This window comes from Chiloscyllium plagiosum, chromosome 51 (assembly GCF_004010195.1).
Source record: "Chiloscyllium plagiosum isolate BGI_BamShark_2017 chromosome 51, ASM401019v2, whole genome shotgun sequence".
Lineage (NCBI taxonomy): Eukaryota > Metazoa > Chordata > Chondrichthyes > Orectolobiformes > Hemiscylliidae > Chiloscyllium > Chiloscyllium plagiosum.
The window spans coordinates 975,891-998,476 of NC_057760.1; the positions used below are offsets into that span (position 1 = coordinate 975,891).

Here is a 22,586-nt window from a genome sequence, read left to right on the forward strand (position 1 = left end):
TCAAGTAGTGAAGATGCAACAGCATTCGTGTTAAACTGTGGCAGTAGAACAAGACAAGCATAATGGAGGGAGACAAGAGCTTCTTAAAAAAATGTATTTTTAATTTTTTCGCGCGTTAAGACTTTTCTTTTTAAATCATCTTTTATGCTGAGGGACACCTTTTTCTTGCAGAGGGTGGTTCATGTGTGGAATGAACCGCCAGAGGAAGTGGCAGATGCAGGTACAGTTACAACATTTAAAAGACATTTGGACAGGTACATGCGATAGGAAAGGCTGAGGGGGATATGGGCCAAATACAGTCAACTGGGCTTACTTTAGTTTAGGAAACATGGTCGGCATGGACGAGTTGGATCAGTGTTGTATGACTCTATGACGCTATGTTTTGACAGTAAGAAATTTGATATGTGAACGCTGTATAGCTGCAGCTACAAAAAATGTACAGAGTTTTATAAGTGAGGCCGATTGGTTTGTGGACCAAGGACCAATTATCAAAGACAAAAGGTCCGCTGCCTGCCAAAAAGTGGCTGAACAACATGGACTGTGAACAAGATGAAGGAATACATTGTCAGAGCCGAAGAGGAGAAACCAGCAGGTCTGCAGCAGCCAAGCAACGCTCCCTCTCTGGTCTCTGCAGTCAGCCACTTCAAACCGGACTAAAACCAGCATTCTTTCAAACAATACAGGTGGTGGTGAGCCATGTTCTCAAACCACTGCAACCCGTGAGGCGCAGGGACAGCCGCAACGCTACTGAAGGAGCGAGCCCTGGGACAACCCACAGCAAAGGCAATGTCCAATATAGTTCCGAGTAAGGACTGCACAAGGCTTGGAGGGGGTGGTGCTCCCAGATGCCTGCTGGAACCTTCCACTTCATGAGGGCTAGAGGTTGCAGGTTTGGAAGGTATTACCTGAAGCGGGAGATGGCACGGGGCAGGGTGAGATTCGGCACACAGACACACAAGATGGCCGCTGGCCCACAATATGGAGAAAGAGAGAGACGGCAGAGCAAATACATACACTACCTAGGCCACCAGAATGCCAGCACAATGCACTCACAACCTTGTTGATTAGTTTAGGGCGAGTGGGGGAAGAGAATAGACATCAGTAACGTACACTGCCCGCCAAAGCCAACACCTTTGATAGAAATGCTAACAGCTTCAGCCTCAATACAAAGTGATAATAGCCAGGGCTGCAGTAATCGTCCTTCTCAGGAAGAGCGATTAGCGCCCATTACTACAGCAATGGACTTTGGTGCAGACATTGAAACTGACAATAACCATTCTGAAATTAACATAGGCTGTGCTGGAACTGACAATGACTATACTGAAACTACCAACGACTTTGCTATGATTGCCATAAACAAATCATGTTACAAAGACAATGATCTCATCACTGACCTATTGTATCACAAGATGTATAAAAGTATCTTGACATGCTCTGGGTGAAGAGAAGAATCGCAGCTGACCACCATGCTGTCTGTGTCTTTCTCTCCCCGGAGAGAACCTGTGCTGTACCGGGCAGGAAGATCGCTGAGAGTCTCGCACCCCTCAGGGATACAATCGCCTACGTGCAGGACAGAGGGTTGGACACCTGCCTGATCAGTCTGGACCAGGAGAATGCCTTTGACAGGATATCACACACGTATATGAGAAATGTTCTCTCCAAAATGGGCTTTGGGGAGGGAATCTGCAATTGGATCAGACTGCTCCACACCAACATTGTCAGTGCAGTCTCAATCAACGGGTGGGAATCAGATCTGGAGTCAGGCAGGGCTGCCCCCTCTCTCCTGCCTTGTTTAAGTGCTGCGTAGAGCCATTTGCCGAGTCCATCCAGGAAGGATGCGAGCCTGAGAGGGGTGACTATTCCTGGCAGCGGGGGCCTGCAGGTTAAGTCCTCCCTGTACATAGATGACGTCGCCGTTTTCTGCTCGGATCCGCTGTTCGTGCACAGACTCATGTGCACATATGACCAGTTCGAATGGGCCTCAGGGGCCAAGGTAAACCGAGGCAAGAGCGAGGCCATGCTCTTCAGGAACTGGGCCGACCAATCCTCTATCCCCTTCACTGTCAGGACTGACCACCTGAAGGTGCTGGGTATTTGGTTCAGGGGACGTGCGCCAAGTCTTGGGAGGAGCGTATCAGCAAAGTGAGGCAGAAACTGGGCAGTTGGAAGCTATGGTCACTCTCCATCGCAGGAAAAAACCTGTCCTCGGTGTTGCGGAGGATGGGCCTGGCCTTGTTGCCGCGGAACACTCCGAGTAGTTGGACCGTTCCGTATCACCTGTCCTTCGTGGAGAAGTTTATGAAGAAAAACACCTTTGACCACAAGTCCATCAGGAAGTGGTCAGCACGTAGTGTCCTTGAGACCCTTCGGGAAAAGGAGAGGGCGGATCCTGTCGAGCGGTTCCCTGAGCAGACTGTCAAAGCCATTTGGCAAAATGCCTCATCGCTAGAACTTTCTAACAAGCACCAAGACATGGCTTGGCTGGTGGTGAGAAGGGCTCTACCTATGCACGCCCGGACTCTCTGCCACACCGCACGCTGCCCTCGAAGCGGCTGTGGGGGGACGAGACTGTCACACACCTCCTTCTGGAATGTGCCTATGCAGAGGAAGTCTGGAGAGGAATGCGGTGGTGTTTGTCGAGGTTCGTCCCGAGCAGCGCCGTGATGCGTGACTCCGTGCTCTACGGCCTGTTCCCCGGGACGCACACCGAGACGAACATCAACTGTGCCTGGAGGATCATCAACTCGGTGAAGGACGCTCTCTGGGTGGTCCGAAACCTGCTGATCTTCCAGCTGAAGGAGTTGACCCTGACTGAGTGTTGCAGACTGACACATTCCAAGGTCCAGGACTACGTGTTGAGGGACGCGCTGAAGCTTGGGGCAGCTGCCGCCAAGGCGCGGTGGGGAAAGACCACGGTGTAACGTCTGCCTGCCTACAGAAGAACAGGGGGCCCATGCAGTCATTTGGGCTCTGCTGACGCCTCAGCTAATTATATGGACATAAACGTAGAGACCTGTATATAAAAATGATAAATTCTGATCTCTGTATGTAAATGTTTATGTATATATGGCATGACCAACTGTACAGACCATCAAATTATTTTATGAATTAAGTATATTTTTGAAATTAAAAAAAAGTCTCTCTCTCCCCGGAACTCCAGTATTTTCTTGTACAATAAACTCTGTCATTGAACACCCTCAGAGACTGGCGATTTTCCCCAGAACATACCAAAAATCAAGTCAAATGCTTGGAGATTGTTTACAAAAACAATGATCAAGATTTGGAGCAGGTTTCCAAACAGGATTCTGGTGAATATGATTTTGTGAAAGAGATGGTCACCGGGGGGGGGGGGAAAAAAAAAATCAAGGGTCTTTCAAAAAAACACAGAGTTCATTCTGTGCACTAAAAATCAGACAGCTGATTCAACCTAGCTGACAGAAATCTTTGCAAGTCAAATTACCATTTTTTTTTTTGAAAAGTTGTTAATGGAGTTTCAGAAAAGAGGAATTTGATCAGAAGGTCAGTGTGTCCCTAACCTATCCTTTGCCTTACACAGAACAACAAGCAGATGGATATTTTACAGAGTAGAGATTTGACAGACTAGTCCTTTCTGGGATTCTCCAGCATCTTGCACTCTACTTTGCAAACTGCAGAACATTATTTTTTTTTTAATTTATTGTCAGTTTGCATTTCTGACTTATTTTGGGTTAGTAACCAATAGGATTTCTTTGTACCTGAAGTTAAATCATTAACTTGCAAGCATATCTATAGCCATTGAGGTTCCATTTAAAGCAATTCTGAGGCCCGTCTGAAGAGGGAATGCATCAATTAGATTAGATTAGATTAGATTACTTACAGTGTGGAAACAGGCCCTTCGGCCCAACAAGTCCACACCGACCCGCCGAAGCGCAGCCCACCCAGACCCATTCCCCTACATTTACCTCTTCACCTAACACTACGGGCAATTTAGCGTGGCCAATTCACCTAACCTGCACATCTTTTGGAGTGTGGGAGGAAACCGGAGCACCCGGAGGAAACCCACGCAGACACGGGGAGAACGTGCAAACTCCACACAGTCGCCTGAGGCGGGAATTGAACCCGGGTCTCTGGCGCTGTGAGGCAGCAGTGCTAATCACTGAGCCACCGTGCCGCCCATCAATGTTCACCACCAATGGATTATTTTCATTTATCTTTGATTAGTGTGATTTAGATTGTGGAAACATCTTTTTAAGCTTAAGGGATACACCCAGAGCTTAAAGAGCCGGAGACGTTTAGTATCACCTTGTTTTTAAACTTAGAGTCAGACAGTTCTGTGAAGTCCTTGGAATAGGATTTCTGTGCAGACCAGTGATCCAGAGAAGGAAGGATACATAATGTGACACAGCTATAAATTGAGGGGTGATAGACATTGGAAAGATGTCAGAAGTAGTTTCTTCACTTAGTGGTGGAATGTCCTGCCTGCAAAAGTAGCAGACCCGCCAACGATAAGGACATTTGAATGGTCATTGGCTAAACATAATGGACCAAAATGGAATAGTGTAGGTTAGATGGGTTCCACAGGTCGGCGCAACATTGAGGGCCAAAGGGCCTGTACAGCGCTGTTGCATTTTATGTTCTATAGTGAACTAGGTTACCGTAGAGTGAAGAGAAATTACTAGTCCCAGCCCAGGAAGTTGGGATAAAACCCTGAAGCGGTTACTTAGAGCTGAATCAGGTTATGCAGGTGGAGGATAGCTCCAGGAAGAAGCTACCTGCAGTTCCAGCCTACAAGTTGGAAGTCACTTACTGAGGTGTTAAATACAGGGGACTCTGCTGTGAATACTGTAGGAGTGGTGTTTTGGGAACTATACCAGGGCTGTATTTTGGGTACAAGACAAAACTTGTTTCTTTTCAATTTATCAAGGAGCGTTTTGGGGTTAATGGGAGTTTACTTTAACTGCGTGCATTAAAAACCTCTGAATTTCCATTATAAAAGTAGATGGTTTGGTTTAGAGGGGCAATGGCACAGTGTTTTTGCCAATAGACTATTAATGATAGAATTTGAATCCGAGAAAAACCTTGAATTCAGAGTCTATTAATGACCACGAAAACATTGTTGTAGAAACCCATCTGGTTCAGTAATGTCCTTCAAAGAAGGAAATCTGTCATCCTTACCCGGTCTGGCCTACATGTAACCTCAGACTCTCAGCAATGTGGGTGACTCTTAACTGCCCTCAGGAGCAATTAGGGATAAGCAATAAGTGCTGGCCTAGCCAGTGGCACTCATTCAGTGAAGGAATAAAATAAAATTTTATTTTGTTCTCGTTTCTCTTGTTACAGCACCATCTCCAGCATTGTTCCAGCAATATGGGCCAAATGCAGGCAAATGGGACGAGCTTAGTGTGGGAACCTGGGCAGCATGAACAAGTTGGACTGATGGGTCTCACTCCATACTGCATGACTCAATGAGAGTCCATCCTGTTTCGAAACAAAGGAAGAGAGAGGGGCAGAATAAGAAAGTAGAAAAGACATTAAAAGTGGAAAAGGCTGGGGGCCAGCCAGTACCTGTCCCTTCAAAAGTTGTTGAAAAGACCACTGTACACCTTGGAGCTGGAAGGTAGTTATCCAGGAGATTTAGCAGTCTAAATCTCTGTTCGAGCTACCAACAGGTCTGAGCAGCAGGCCATGGCGGGTCGATGAATCCAATTTGCCTGCATCTCTTTCATGGCTGTGTTTGTGCCTGGATACCCTTTAGAGAGGGAGCGTCCATGGTCCATCAGTACTCTTGAGAGAGAAAGGTGGGCACCGCTGAGATTGAAGTGCATTATCTCCCTCTCCAACAGCATTCTGTTTTGGCTCCTCCCTTGTTTTCCCCTCCTTTTTTTGGCATCTGTCATTGTTTTACTGCCACTGGTGGGCACTGCATGTGAACTGTTATTTTAAACTTATTTACTTTTCAACTCGTTCAGATATTCAGTGACGAGTAATACAGTCCTACGGCACGGAAACAGGTCCTTTGGTCCAATGAGTCCATGCCAACCATAACTAAACAACTCCTGGCTCATATCCCTCCAAACCTTTCCTATTCATGTCCTTATCCAAATGTCTTTTAAACATTGTAACTGTATCCACATCCACCACTTCCTCTGGAAGTTCATTCCACACGTGAACTACTCCGTGTCAGAAAAATTACCCCTCGTCTTTCTCCTTTGGAGCAGATGGGATTTGAACCTGGGCCTTCCAGCTCAGAGGTAAGGATACTACCGCTCTGCCAGAAGCAGCCCAAAATTTATTAACTGGGTGATCAGGTGGCAGGTTTTAGAAAAAACAAAGTCAAACATGTAGATTACAGCTGAGGCACAGCTTAAACCATAGTTATTCTCTCCTGCCTGCGCGTCGTCCACGACAATACCTTTTCGATGGCTCAGTTTTGCAGTCTGCAGTGTTACTTATTAAACCATACGGTCTTTAAAAACGCTGACATGTGGAGAGAAGACAGAGCAACCATTGGCTGCACGCCATGCACTCCCCCCACCCTCTTCTCCTGAAGACAGACTCTTGCTAAAGTATGATTTCATGGCCAGCGCGAGCTCTTCAGGCAAGTGCTCATCACCTTTGAATGTGAACAGGGCAGTAGGCCAAGGCTCGGACACAGAATGCACTTTCCAGCAAAGTAAACAAACCATCCCTGTCGTCAAATCTAATTTGGTACAGGCTGAAGGGTTTCACGCTGGGATTTTCACCAGACATGTTTCCCACCCACGTAGTGGGCCATTAGTGAACCCAACAGGGCGGGTTACGTTACAGGGCGAGTTACGCTACAGGGCGACTGTCAATGCAATTAATTTTTACCACATGGTGCAATGACATGGAGGGGTGAGGGCTACACTGCAAGGAGAGGGGAGGGGCAAAAGGAAAGGGTTGTTGTAACAAGCGACCTTACTCTTGGATGTTACCCTGGAGCTCCTTCCTATTCTTCTGATACAGCGAGTGCAGCTGGTCCCTCTCCTCCTTGGTCTCCTCCAGCTGTATTTGGAGATCCTGCACATCAATTCTCCTCTGGCCATCCTTATGATTCTGTGGGGGATTGGGAGGGGGAGGTTGCAGGAAAGGAGGAGGAAAGATTAGCGTGACAGAGTTTAGGATCATGAATGAAAGACAAAACCAAGCGGCAGCACTAAATATTTATAGCCAATGCAATATTTAAAAGGCCATTTTGTGTTGGCTGGACTCCAGGATGGTTCAGAATAGAAACCCGTGAATTTCCACCTTAAGCATTCAATCCTTCGCCAACGGTGCGTACCATTTACAAGATGCACTGCAGCAACTCACCAAGGCTCCTTCCACAGCAGCTTCCAATCCCTCAAAGTTGAAAGGCAGCAAACATGTGGGAACACTACCCCAGGTCTACCCTCAGACCCCACACTATCCTGACTTGGAACTATAATCGGCTGTTCCTTCAGCCTGAAAATCTTAGAAACCCCAATTGCACTGTGAGGGTCCCTAGACCACACAGACTACAACAGTTCAAGATGGCAGCTCACCTACTCAAGGGGATATTACTGATGGGCAACGAGTGCTACCTAACCAATGGTACTCATCGTCAGTGAAAGAGGAGAAGATCCACTGCTCTTGTTCGAAATAAAGAGCCTTTGTGAGAGAAATAGCAGGTATCATGGAATCCCTGCAGCGTTGAAGCAGGTCATTCAGCCCATCAAGCCCACACCAACCCTCCATTACAGCATCCCACCCAGACCCACAGCCCTATCCTATACCTATAACCCTACATTTCCCATCCTAACTCACGAGGAGAAAGTGAGGTCTGCAGATGCTGGAGATCAAAGTTGAAACTTTATTGCTGGAACAGCACAGCAGGTCAGGCAGCATCCAGGGAACAGGAGATTCGACGTTTCGGGCACAGGCCCTTCTTCAGGAAGGGCCTGTGCCCGAAACGTCGAATCTCCTGTTCCCTGGATGCTGCCTGACCTGCTGTGCTGTTCCAGCAATAAAGTTTCAACCATCCTAACTCACCCCTACCTACACATCCCTGCACACCTTGGGCAGTTCAGCATGCCCAATCCACCCTAACCTGCATGTCTTTGGACTGTGGGAAAAAACTGGAGCACCTAGTGTAAACCCATGCAGATACAGGGAGAAGGTGCAAACTTCACACTGACAGTCGCCTGAGCTCCCTGGCACTGTGAGGCAGCAGTGCCAAACATTGAGCCACTGTGCCACCCCCAACTAAAATAACTTTAATAAAGCACTCCATGTTCCACAGATCCTATTAGAAAGGGGGTGGAAACTAGCCTCACTAGTCATGGGTCTTGTGCACTGCTTCATGGCTGCACAAGCAGTTCAGAGAAGGCTCACTGGGCTGTATCCTGCAATGAAGACCCTTTCCTTATGGAGAAAGGTTGAGCAGGTTGGGCCTGTGCCTATTGGAACTTGAAAGAATGTGAGGTGATCTTATGAGGGGCATGGATAGGATAAATAGACAAAGTCTTTTCCCTGGGGTGGAGGAGTCCAAAACTAGAGGGGCAAAGGTTTAAGGTGAGAGGAGAAAGATATAAAAGAGACCTAAGGGGCAGGTTTTTCACTCAGAGTGTGGTACGTGTATGGAATGAGCTTCCAGAGGGAGTGGTGGAGTACATTGTACAATTGCAACATTTAAAAGGCATTTGAATGGGTATATGAATAGGAAGGGTTTGGAGGGATAGCAGATGGGACTAGATTGGGTTCGGGTATCTGGTCGGCATGGACGGGTTGGACCGAAGGATCTGTTTCCACGTTGTACATCTCTATGACTCTAAACAGATACCTGATCCTGGGACTATCTCAACAAGAGTGAACGGTGAAAGGATACTTCTCATCTGGGGAAAGATGTGGAACAAGATGACACAATTCCAGCTTGAAGGCCTCCCATTTACGATAGAGATGAGGAGGAATTTCTTCTCTCACAGAGGGTTGACAGTGCAGTGGTTGTAACAAGGTTGGACCTCAGAATATGAGATTCCCTGAATGGACCAGATTAACAGCCCCAATCAGGGAGCCCTGGCTGACAGATATAAACAGGAGTGTCAAGACATCCTGTTCACTCAGAGCTGGCACTGAGGGAGTTGGATCTGAGTCAAGGACTCCACCAATGTAAATAAAGGGTGACCTGGGTGACAGGATAGCGGCCTCCGTGGAGTTACTTCAGACAGACATTCTGTGGAATTGCCTCCCACAGAGAACAGCAGAGGCTGAGTCACTGAATACGTTAAGGCTGAATGAGACAAACTTCGGATTAACAGAGTCTGGGTTTATGGAGGGCAGGTAGCAGAACTGGAGTGGTGGTCCAAATCAGATCAGCGGCGTTCTTACCAAATACTTATCAAATGGTTGCCCAGGTGGGCACAGGGGATGCTCAGTTTGCTCTCTCTCTCTACATGCCCCTACTCCCACCGTTACAAAAGGGGTAGTTGCCCACTTTGCACTGGCCTTCACCTGGCGTCAGTGTGGCTGCAGTTCTCTCAGGTCTGACCTCAGGTGGCCAGAGAGAGTCAAGTCAGTGAGACAGACTGACCCTCCCAGTGGATTCTCCACGTTCCCAGGCATCACCTTTTCAGTGAGACATTGACTGCTCTATCAGGGAGGCCATGGCTTTACTTCAGAGAACAAGAGAATTCTTTTTGCTGCCCCCAACCAACATTTATCCCTCAGCAGTGAAACAGAAAACAGGAGCAGGAGTGGGTCATCCAGCCCTTTGAGCGTGCTCCGCCATTCAATACGATCATGGCTGATCATGCAACTCAGTCCCCTGCTCCTGCTTTCTCCCCCATACCCTCTGATGCCTTTGGCCCTTCACTCCCTCTTGAAAATATTCACTGTTTTGGCCTCAGGACAGGGCGGCTAGCAACCACGTCGCAGAACCTCCTGTGGATGCAGATACCTACCATTAGTTCTTCATCCAGTTTACGCTGGAGCTCTGCAATTTTCTTCTCCAAGTCACTGTTCCGAGTAGAGAGGGTCTGGAGATCAGGTGATAATTCAGCATACTGTGAGAATTAAAGTGAAAGCTCAGAGATAACATTTGAATTGAGAAACGGGAGGTTGAGAGGTGACCTTATAGAGGTTTGGAGAACCATGTAGAGTATAGATAAGATTAATGGTAGGTGTTTTTTTCTCACCAGGGTGGGGCATTTCAAGGCTAAGGGGATTTTTTTTTTTTTAAAAAGTGAGGAGAGAGATTTTTAAAAACAAAATGAGTGGCAAATTCTTTACACAGAGGATGGTTTGCGTGTGGAATGAACTTCCTAAGGAAGTGGTGGATGTGGGTAAAGTTACAACATTTAAAAGACATTTGGATAAGTACATGAAGTAGAAAGGTTTGGAGGGCTATAAGCCAGGAGCAGGCAGGTGTAGTTTGGGATCACGGTTGGCATGGACTGATTGGATCGAAGGGTCTGTTTTCATGCTGTACGATTCTATGACTCGATGACACTGCAAAGAGGAGATTAAATTTTTTAAAATATCTTTGCGATTCGAAGGACGAGGGGTTTTCAGAATGAATGTAACGTCGCCAAGTGCAGAAAATACTTTCCTGAAAGAAGGATCAGCTACACGTACCTTTGGCAATGATTACAGAGACAAAGCAGGCATCAGGACAACGGTCTGGAATTCTGCTCTTCGTACTGTGGAACCCTTAAGACCACTGGGATCAAGCTCACTGGTGCTCAGGTTTAACAACGGACAATACCTCAGTTGTGGGGTGACCTTATCAGAGTTTCATAAAATGATAAGGGGCATAGAGAGGGTGAACAGCCAAGGTCAGGGCTGGTAGGAGTGAGCAGGACAGCTTTAAACTAAAAACGATCAGAGTTTAAATGGAGACAACATGCAGCCCTGCAATGAAGCTGAAGGGAAGATGGATAACAAACTCCACAGTTTTAACCTTCTCATTAGGAATTGGTGTTACAATCCTGACGGTGCACAAAGACGAAGGGGCGGAGTAAGGGTCGATAAGGGCAACAAGGCATAGTTTTAAGCTGGTTGGAGGAAAGTATAGAGGGGATGTCAGAGGCGGGTTCTTTACACTGAGTTGAGAGAGCATGGAATGCGTTGCCAGCAGCAGTTGTGGAAGCAAGGTCATTGGGACATTTAAGAGACTACTGGACATGCATATGGTCACAGACATTTGAGGGTGCATACATGAGGATCAGTGGTCAGCACAATATCGTGGGCCGAAGGGCCTGTTCTGTGCTGTACTGTTCTATGTTCTATGTTCTAAGGCCTGCTAGTAGCAACAGTTGAAAATTAATGGGAACATAGGTTTCAATCTGATACACTCTCTTGCCATTTCTCAACAAACATTCATATGGACCATGAAGAGGTCAAACACTCAGAGATCAACTACATTCCAGGATTTAGCAAGATCAAACCGAGAGTGTCCCATACCTTCATGCCTTGGAATTTGTCAAACACCAGGCTTGTTTTCTTCCTCAAGAAACTGTCACTTTCGACACTCCTGTGGGAAAGCATCAGTATTACAATAAGCAGTTTGGCCAATTATCCTACAAGCCTTACTGTACCTTCAGCTCATCCACAAGGCCAGGTCAGCATTGAATGCCCATTGCTCACCGCCCCTTGGAAACACAGTGGTCGAGCAACCTTCCAGAATATAACTATGTGGCTCGCCAGGCTTTTTCAGGGGATAGCAATATCATCGCTGGATTACTAATCCAGAAACTCAGCTCATGTTCTGGAGGCCAGGGTTCAAAACCCACCACGGTAAATGGTGGAATCGGAAATGAATGAAAAAAAAAAGGTCCGCAACTAAGAGATAAATGATGACCATGAAATCAGTGTTGCTTGTCAGGAAAAACCCAAATGGTTCTCTAATAGCCTTACGGAAGGAAACTGCCCTTGCAACTCGAGACCCACAGCAATGTGGATGAGTTTTAACTGCTCTCTGGGCAATTAGGGATGGGCAATAAATGCTCACCTAGCCAGTGATGCCCACATCCCATGAATGAAAAAGTTAACAGTCAACCACGTCACAGAGTCTTGGAGTCATATGTGGACCAGGCTGGGTAAGGACAACAGATTTCCTCAAAATAGGATATTTTCAAAGAAATCTCCTTTCTGAGGATACGGGCATTGCCGGGAGGTGTAACATCTGTCGCTCATCCCTAACTGCCCTTGAATGGATTAACTTGCTATACCCTTTTCAGAGGGCTGCCAGCTCCCTTTGCCCATGTTTGGGCCCTGTCTAAAAGGACATTAGTGAACCAGATGAGTTTTGAACAACAATCCAGTAGTTTCACGCAGTCGCCAGCTTATCCATTCGAGATTTAGAAAATTAACCAAAATCAACAAAGTGGAGAAAGTGAGGACTGCAGATGCTGGAGATCAGAATAGAGAGTGTGACGTTGGAAAAGCACAGCAGGTCAGGCAGCATCTGAGGAGAGTCGATGTTTCGGGTAATGGCCCTTCATGATGAAACACCTATTCTCCTGCTCCTTGGATGCTGCCTGACCTCCTGCTGTGCATTTCAACAAGATCTCTAGCTGCTACTGAACTGAACTGGCCTGATTTCTGGCCCCAGCACATAACCAGTGCTTTACAATACTCACCAAAGCTAAGGATCTTCATCCAGATAAAGTTTCAACAAAGACAGAGGAGAAAGGAGGCCTTGAGAGGCAGCGGGTAGAAACCCTGCGCCAGTGAACTGAACGAATGGGTTCAAGTCCCACTCTAGAACTTGAGGCCAAGGAAGATGCATTCACAACACGGCCAAGCAAGTTGACTATCAAAATCTAAGAGGACAGCAAGGGACAGATGATGCAACTCTAAATTCCTAAGTGCCAATGCTCTGCTAAAGTCTCAGCCACACAGTCATGTACCTCACTGGCACAGGAGTTAGAGAAGTTTGGGGAGGGGGGGGTGGAGGTTGAGAAGAAATATAACTCAGATTTAAAGCACCTTTCTGCACTGATACCTAGTGTCTGCTCTGCACAGCGATCCAAGTGCATGGACATCAGGCAAGAATGGAGACCAAAGGGGAAAAGTATAGAGCTGGAAAAGCACAGCAGATCAGGCAGCATCCGAGGAGCAGGAGAGTCAATGTCATCAGGAATCCTGTTGAAGGGTTTATGCCCAAAATGTTGACTGTCCAGCTCCTCGGATGACCACACCTTTCGACTCTTGACTCTCCAGCATCTGTAGTTCCTCACTTTCCCCAAGCTGGGAATGCTGCCCTTCGTGCCCAGAGTAAAAGTGACGCAGCCGGTCACCTGTCGGCCAGGGAGAGCAAATGATGGAAACTGAGTCAGACGGTTCCTAGAGAGTGACTGATTGCCTAATGCTGAGGAGAGGCCTGCACCTCACAACCTTCCAGTCTGGGCTCAGGCAAGCACTAGAGAGAGGGTGGGATGGCCAGGAACCGCAGGGATTAGTCAGGGAGTCAGAGAACCTTGGGAGAGGTAGAAGGGGAAAACGTATAATAGCGCGGTTCTGATCATGAAAGTAAAACACTGCGGATGCTGGAAATCTGAAATAAGACCAGGAAGTGCTGGAGAAACCCCTTGCTCCAGTATATTGCCTGCCCTTGAGTTAGTCATCAACAACTGGTATGAGAACACAGAATATAGAACATAGAACAATACAGCACAGAACAGGCCCTTCGGCCCACGATGTTGTGCTGAACATTTGTCCTAGCTTAAGCACCCATCCATGTACCTATCCAATTGCCGCTTAAAGGTCACCAAAGATTCTGACTCTGCCACTCCCACAGGCAGCGCATTCCATGCCCCCACCACTCTCTGGGTAAAGAACCCACCCCGACATCTCCCCTATACCTTCCACCCTTCACCTCAAATTTATGTCCCCTTGTAACACTCTATTGTACCCGGGGAAAAAGTTTCTGACTGTCTACTCTATCTATGCCTCTGATCATCTTATAAACCTCTATCAAGTCACCCCTCATCCTTCGCCATTCCAATGAGAAAAGGCCTAGCACTCTCAACCTATCCTCGTACGACCTATTCTCCATTCCAGGCAACATCCTGGTAAATCTTCTCTGCACCCTCTCCAAAGCTTCCACATCTTTCCTAAAGTGAGGCGACCAGAACTGCACACAGTACTCTAAATGTGGCCTAACCAAAGTCCTGTACAGCTGTAACATCACTTCACGACTCTTGAATTCAGTCCCTCTGCTAATGAACGCTAATACACCATAGGCCTTCTTACAAGCTCTCTCCACCTGAGTGGCAACTTTCAAAGACCTATGAACATAGACCCCAAGATCCCTTTGTTCCTCCACATCACTAAGAACCCTACCGTTAACCCTGTATTCCGCATTCTTATTTGTCTTTCCAAAATGGACAACCTCACACTTGGCAGGGTTGAACTCCATCTGCCACTCCTCGGCCCAGCTCTGCATCATATCGAAGTCCCTTTGCAGCCGACAACAGCCCTCCTCACTATCCACAACTCCACCAATCTTCCGATCATCTGCAAATTTACTGACCCATCCTTCAACTCCCTCATCCAAGTCATTTATAAAAATTACAAACAGCAGCACTGCTCCCCTCAAAATCAGTCTCTCCGAGAACTTGGGTTGCACCCCATTCTCTCAGGGTCTAACCTGGAGGGTTATCAAACACACTTATAAAAGAGTGGTGCCTAGCGTGCCAGCGTCTACCTTGCAGAGGCTGAGTGCCAACTCCCAAGACACTGGATTTAAAACCCTTAACTCCATTTCTTTCTCTGCTGAGTTCCTCCAGATTTGTCCATTACTATTGCAGTTTTGCTGTAGCACACTTACCCCTCCTTCAGTATTTTGAAGAGAAGCTGCTTAGTTGGCTCTTCGCTGGCAGGAGAAAGTCCTTGCTGGTCCCTCAGAAGGTCAGGTGTGGATTTTAACTGCCAAGTCAATGCGACATTGATAAGTGCTCAAGGTGACACAAGCATGCACAGGTTCACTCAGGCAGGACGCAAACTACAAAGAGTCTGAACCAGCGAACAGCTCATTCGATAACACAATATTCATAGAACCATAGAATCCCCACACTTCCATCCCAAGTGCAAGAATTGGGAACAGGCAATGAACGGAGTTAATTTGGATAAATGTAAAGCATTGCATTTTGATAAAACAAAACAAACACCTGCATAAAGGAACAAGAGCTGTTAACCAGGAGCAATTTTTATCTCATTAATCGCTTTAGTATTTGTTCATGGTATCAGCATTCGGAGTCATACAGTACGGAACCAGACCCTTCGGCCCAACCAGTCCGTGCCGACCGCGTTCCCAAACTAAACTAGTCCCGCCTGCCTGCACCTGGCCCATATCCCGCCAAACCTTTCCTGTTCATGAACTTATCCAAATATCTTTTAAGCGTGGTAACTGCACCCACTCAGGAAGTTCATTCTACATGCAAACCACAGTGTAAAAGAAAGTTGCCCTGCAATTCTTTTTTTTTTAAAAATCTTTCTTCTGCTCATCTTAAAAATATGTGCCCTAGTCTGGACATTCCCCACTCTAGGGAACAGTCACCTGCCATTCACCTTATCTATATGCCTCATGATTTTATAAACCTCTTGTAAGGTAACCTCTCAACCTTCTACACTCCACTGAAAGAAGTCCCAGCCTATCCTACCCTTTGTTGCAAACACCCAACTGTTTCGAGCGTTAATGGTCACCATTACTGGCACTAGTTTTATAATCAAGACCTTTCTTTGTTTAATTTCCACCAGTCGCCACGATGGGATTTGAAGCTGCGTCCCCAGAACATTAAGGAGGAGACAGTGAGGGCTGCAGATGCTGGAGATCAGAGTTGACAGTGTGTTGCTGGAAAAGCAGAGCAGGTCAGGCAACATCCGAGGAGCAGGAAAATCAACGTTTCGGGCAGGAGCCCTTCATCAGGAATGAGGCTGGGAGCCTCGGGGAGGTGGAGAGATAAATGGGAGGGGGGTGGGACTGGGTGGAAGGTAGCTGGGAGTGCAATACATTTTTGGAATGGTGGGGGTAAAGGGGATAGGTTGGAGTGGAAAATAGAGCGGATAGGTGGGAAGGAAAGTTGTCCCCAGAACATTAATCTGTGTTTCCAGATTGAGCAAGTTCAGTGACATTATTATGCCAGTCAACTAGTTGATATGGGTCCCACCAAACATTTGAAACAATGCAAGTATTTGCACACATTATCTGTTTGGAAGGCTCCCGAGGTTCCAGCTGCGTTCAGGTGCAGTTTATGAACTAACTGGCATCAAAGAATCAGCTTCAGTGAACAAATGAGTGGGTTAGATTGAGATCAGTAATCAAAAGGCTGGCTAAATACGGAGCAGCATGGTGGCTCTGCTGCACCAGATGCCACTGGCGACTGTCTGTGTGGAGTTTGCACGTTCTCCCGCTGTCTCTGCGTGGGGTTTCCTTTGGGTGCTCTGGTTCTCTCCCACTGGTTGGGTGGATTGGCCATGCTAAATTGTCTCATTGTTTCCATGGGAAAGGGAGATAGGCTACTGGTTGGGATGCTTCTGGAAGGGTTGGTGATTACCCAATGGGCTGAATGGCCCGCTTCCACACTGCAGAGATTCTGTGATGTGAGAGTGGTAGAGAAGAATATAAGGCAAGAGAGGGAGAGAAAAAGGAGTTTAAAAAAAGATTGAAGAGGAGGACAGATTACAAAATATATAAAGAGAAAAGATAGCCAAATAGAGCATTTGAAAACAGAAGATCCAGAGTTATTTTCTCTGGCACTAACTGAAAGAGAAATTAAGAGTAAAAACAAAAAAGGGGAGAAGAAAATACAATCGGACAGGTGGATGACATGGAGAGGTGGACTGCTAGAGGCTATAAGAAAGCCAGAGAATAAGATTAGATCAGATTCCCTACAATGTGGAAACAGGCCCTTCGGCCCAACCAGTCCACACCGACCCTCCGAATAGTAACCCACCCACAGAGTGGGACCATTCGGCGCAGCCACTTTGGCACGAGCGATTTGGCACGCCCTGTTTGGTGCAGCCTATTTAGGCGCAGAACTATTTTGACGCAGATATACGGTAGTCATCAACGAAAATCAACATAATAGTAGAATTATTAAATGGGTAGTTTCCTGTAGTTTGTAGTTATTTGTGCATTTCTGAATTTCTTTAATTTCAACGGAATATCGTGCCCTGCTACGAGATGTACAAGTTCAAAGTCACAGTTGATAATGTCAGGGCAGCATTCAGGCTGTATTTCCAGAACCATTTCAAATAATTTATCATATGTTGTTCATAACTTATTTGGGAGTAAAGCATACAACAGTGGGAACACACTTTTATGTATTTCCCCTAAAATAACAAACTTGTGAAAACAGAGGTGGGGAAATTTTGAATGTTTCATCAACATGTAACTTTCTTGATTGTTTCAGAAACTCAGCATTCCTTTTTCTTCCAAATATAAGAATTCTGCAGGTAGTGCTGCTGCTGTCAGCTGGTAAAAATTGCTCTTCATTATATTCATTAACAAAATATGTTTTAAAGCTATCTGGAATTACAAGTTCTTCTAAATTTTTTAGATTTACTGGGTAAGCACCAATTTCTTTCCTTGTCCTACAAACCATTTTCTTCAGCGCTCTGTTGTTAGGCATCGTTCCTTGGCACGCTTCCGACAAATTTTCTAGGCACTCGTTAATCACTTGTAAAGTTCCCTCTACAGTTGTTCTTCTTTGATGACTAGTTATTTTAATAATAACTACAAACTACTGGAAACTACCCATTTAATAATTCTACTATTATGTTGATTTTCGTTGATGACTACCGTATATCTGCGCCTAAATAGGTCTGCGCTAAATCGCTCGTGCCAAAATGGCTGCACCAAATGGCCCTAAATCCACCCACCCAGACTCATTTCCCTCTAACTAATGCCCCTAACGCTATGGGCAATTTAGCACGGCCAATTCACCTGACCTGCACATCTTTGCTGTGGGAGGAAACCAGAGCACCCGGAGGAAACCCACGCAGACCCAGGGGAGAACGTGCAAACTCCACACAGACAGACAGTCGCCCGAGGCTGGAATCGAGCCTGGGATCCTGGTGCTGTGAGGCAATAGTGCTAACCACTGAGCCGCCCAACAGGCCAATGCGATGGCGATGTTGACTGTTTCCGCCCTGCTTCTGTGCTGTATGCCTTTATGATTCAACACAGGACACAGATAGGAAAGATTTAGAAGGCAAACGCAGGAAAAGGGGACGAGTTCAGTTTAGGAAACCTTGCCGGCACGGACAAGTTAGGCCAAAGGGCCTGTTTCCATGCTGCATGAGTCTAAGACAGAATAAACATCAAATACGTCTCCTTCGCCTTTTATCATATGCAAAGTGGTGGGAGTACAGTTTTGCTCTCCTGATCTAAAGGAGGATAAGCTTGCCAAAAAAGGGGCACATTTTGGAGTGGGGAGGGAGAAATAACTTCTTCAGAAGGTTGTGAAAGGTCGAGCATCTGTAGTCTTTTTCAAAGGAGGATTCCAGCTCCTTGGATATTGAGGGATTTCTAGATAGAGAAGAAATTGATACTGGTGGTGGTGTTGGCAGTAGCGGGCCATTGGAGAGAGAAAACAGACTGTGTGTCAAACTGGCAGCAACTTTGGAAGTGCAAGACCACAACTGATAGAGTGTCTTGTTCCTGATCTTATGTCGGTACAGGATAAGATGTCCAAAGGCAATCTCTCAGGGAACTGAGTTTGATTTATTGTTGTGACATATACGGAGATACTTTGTGTGCTATGCAGGCAGGTTGTATCACAGAAAGTGCATCAGGGTTGCAGAACAGAGTGCAGAATGGTGTTACAGCTACAGAGAAAAAAAAGACCAACATTAACATTCAAAAGTCTGATAAGAGCGGGGAAGAAGCTGTTCTTGAACCTGCTCATGTCGGAATCCTCTAATGGTGTAAAAAGAGGCATCAACTTTCCTGGAAACATCTACCTCCCACCTCAAAGAATTAATGGTCATGCTCACAACTAAACCCCCTGCGCCTGAGGCTATTTCATTGAAAGATTAAGGTGGCAAACCTCAAATTGACAATTGCTTTCCTCAGCATCTCGCCCTCCCTCAAAACCTAAAAAAAGGTGAAAGGTTGACCGCCCACGAAGTGAGCTAGGCCGTAGCCTGATCTGGGGGAAACACAAGACTGACCTGGTATCATAGAAACAGGAATAGGCCATTCAACCCCCTCGGGCCTGTTTCACCATTCAATGAGATCGTGGCTGATCTGTGACCTAACTCTGCATGCCTGACTTTGGCCCGTATCCCTCAGTACCTTTGTTTATCCACCTCAGATTTAAAACCAACAACTCACCCAGCATCCACTGCCATTTGTGGAAGAGAGTTCTAAACCTCTCCCTAAGATCTCCCTAAGATCTCTCCTGAACGGTCTGGCATTAATATCTCAGACTACGTTCCCTAGCTCTAGAATCCCCAGGGGAAATAGTTTATCTTTATCTACCTGTCTTTTCCCATTAATAGCTTGAAGGCTTTGACCAGATTACTCCTTAGCCTTCTAATTTCTAGTGAAAACAGGCCTAATTTGTATAATTTATTCTCAGAACGTAACCCTTAAGTGACAATATTATAAACCTATGTCACACTCCCTCCAAGGTCAATCCATGCTTCCAAAGGTGTGTTACCCAGATCTACCCACAGCACTCTAAATGGTGTCTAACCAGGGTTTGGTATAACTGCTGCTGTCCGAAGTGGAAGAGACACCTCAGGCTGACAAAATAATCAGGAGATGACCGGAGATAGAACTAAAAGCAACCTAGCACCTTTAGTTGCAATGCAACGAGGCAAGCAGCTTTACAGGGATGTGGTTAAACAAAGGCGGGCTACATAATGTTGACATTAAAGGAGATTATTAAAGGTTTGATAAAGCAGTTTTTTTTTAAAAAGGAGGAAAGTGAGGCAGAGGGGTTTAAGGGAATGTCAGTGTTTGCAGGCCAGTTGGCTGAAGGCATCGCCGCTCGTGATGGAGTGATTTAATTTGGGGCCAGAATTAGAGGTGCACCGAGATTTCGGAGGGTTGTGCAGCTGCAGAACATCACAGAGGTAGGGAGGGAGAAATTTGAAAATCAGGGCAGGACTTATACACTTAACATTAAGGTCCAAGGGAGGGTTGCCAAACTAACAGACCTGGGGGTGCAGGTTCATAGTTCCTCGAAGGTGGAGTCGCAGATAGACAGGGTAGTGAAGGCAGCATTGGGTACACTTGCCTTTATTGGTCTATGCATTCAGTACAGAAGCTGGGATGTCATGCTGCGGCTGGACAGGACATTGTATTCCAATGGTGACCTCACCAGAGTTCAAATTCTGGTCTCCCAGCGATAGGAAGATGTTGTTAAACTTAAAAGGGTGCAGAAACAATTGACAAGGATGCTGCCAGGGTTGGTAGATTTGAGCTATAGGGAGAGGCTGAGTAAGTTGTGGCTATTTTCCCTGGAGCAGAGTCTGAGGGGTGACCTTGTAGAGATTTAAGATCATAAAAGGGCACGGATAGGGTAAAATAGCCAAGGTGTTCTTCCCCCAGGGTAGGGGGAATCCAAAACTGGAGACATAGATATAACGTGAGAGGGGAAAGATTTAAAAGGAACCCAAGGGACAACCTTTTCATGCAATGGGTAATGCGTGTATGGAATGAGCTTGCGAGAGGAAGTGGTGGTGGCTAATACAATGACAACATTTAAAAGGCATCTGGATGGGTATATGAATAGGAAGGGTTGGGAGGGATACGGACCAAATGGGACTAGATTAAATTTAGAATATCTGGTCTGTATGGAAGAGTTGAACCAAAGATCTGTTTCCGTGCTGTACAGCTCTCTGACTCTCAGCGCTCCTTCATCGGGTGGCTCCAAATAAACCTGTTGGACTGTAATCTGGTGTTGTTTGTGATTTGTAACTCTAAGTAAGCACTTTGAAACCAAAATGTTGCTTGATTGGTGCCAATGGGACCTCAGGGGATGGGGTTCAGACAGAAACTCTCCCTGAAGTGTGGCAGCAATGATATTAATGACTGGCATCTCATTAATAAAGCTGCATTGTCCAAATACCTGAAATGATAAGAACAGGAAGCAAATCCTACAATCTGGATCCCACTAGCTTTTGGAGCATCCTGTGCCCAAAAGGTCTGCAGGTTGAGAACTGGCCTGTGTAGACCTAGGAAGACACATGATAGAAACCCTAATCCTCAACATTACTCATGGAGAGTATGCAACACTGGAGGTGGCTAAAGGACATATATATCTGCCAATGGAGGGAGTGTGACAACTGCCCATCAGACTGATTCCTGCAATGGTAGGATTGTCCTCTGGAAGAGACTGGTTTAAAAGAATGACAGGTCATCTCATTGAAGCATACAAATCCTTATAGGCTTAGAGTCAGATGTACAGCACAGAAACAGACCCTTTGGTCCAACCCGCCCAGATATCCCAACCCATTCTGGTCCCACCTGCCAGCATCCGGCCCATATCCCTCCAAACCCTTCCTATTCATATACCCAGCCAAATGCCTCTTAAGTGTTGCAATTGTACCAGCCTCCACCACATCCTCTGGCAGCTCATTCCATACCCGTACCACCCTTTGCTTGAAAAGGTTGCCCCTTACATTTCTACTTGACAAGGCAAGCAGTTTCCCTTGGCTGAGAGGGGTCTCGAACCAGTCTCACCAAAGCCCTGTAAATGTGAAGCATAATCTCCCCTACCACCCCCCAATCTTGCATTCAATTCCCCTCGCAACAACCCCCAACATTCTATTAGCATTCCTGATTACTTGCTGTCCCTGCGTTCTAACAGTTGGGGAGGGGACATAAATAGAGACTGCTCTTATGCAACTGAAGTGACCTGTTGCCAAAGAACAGCAAAGCTAATGGGAATACGCAATCTCAAATCACCCAGATAAGGTTTGAATGAAGGGAACAAACAAAACAAAAGAGAAACATTAATTTTAGGGAAGGCGTAAATACTTGAAGACACTGGACACATGTTAAGTTTACATTTTTTTTTAGAAATCCCATGTAATTTGGGTGTCATTGGTGAGGCCAGTGTTTATTGCTCACCGGGGGCAGCGAAGGGTCACCTACATTACTTTGGGCCTGGAGCCTTATGTAGGCCAAGCCGAAGAATGACAGCAGATTTCCTTTTTCAGGGAAAGGAACGTTAGAGTCATAGAGATGTACAGCATGGAAACAGAGCCTTCAGTCCAACCCAATCTAGTCCCACCTGCCAGCACCTGGCCCATATCCCTCCAAACCCTTCCTATTCATATACCCATCCAAATGCCTCTGAAATGTTGCAATTGTACCAGCCTCCACCACATCCTCTGGCAGCTCATTCTAGACACGTATCACCCTCTGTGTGAAAACGTTGCCTCTTAGGTCTCTTTTATATCTTTCCCCTCTCACCCTAAACCTATGCCCATCTAGTTCTGGACTCCCCAACCCCAGGGAAAAGACTTTGCCTATTTACCCTATCCCATACCCCTCATAATTTTGTAAACCTCTATAAGGTCACCCCTCAGCCTCCGACGCTCCAGGGAAAACAGCCCCGGCCTGTTCAGCCTCTCCCTGTAGCTCAGATCCTCCAACTCTGGCAACATCC

General features: G+C 46.4%; 1 protein-coding gene across 1 annotated transcript in view; it reads right to left on the reverse strand.

The window, feature by feature from the left end:
* Positions 1–22,586, reverse strand: part of LOC122544704 (cingulin-like) — a 116,083-nt gene that overhangs the window by 60,525 nt on the left and 32,972 nt on the right. The window contains exons 3-6 of the mRNA XM_043683989.1: positions 14,789–14,886; positions 11,419–11,488; positions 9,918–10,019; positions 6,923–7,056 (exon numbers count right to left, since the gene is read on the reverse strand). Of these exons, the coding sequence (XP_043539924.1) occupies positions 6,923–7,056; positions 9,918–10,019; positions 11,419–11,488; positions 14,789–14,886 (404 nt within the window). The remainder of the gene's footprint in view (positions 1–6,922; positions 7,057–9,917; positions 10,020–11,418; positions 11,489–14,788; positions 14,887–22,586) is intronic.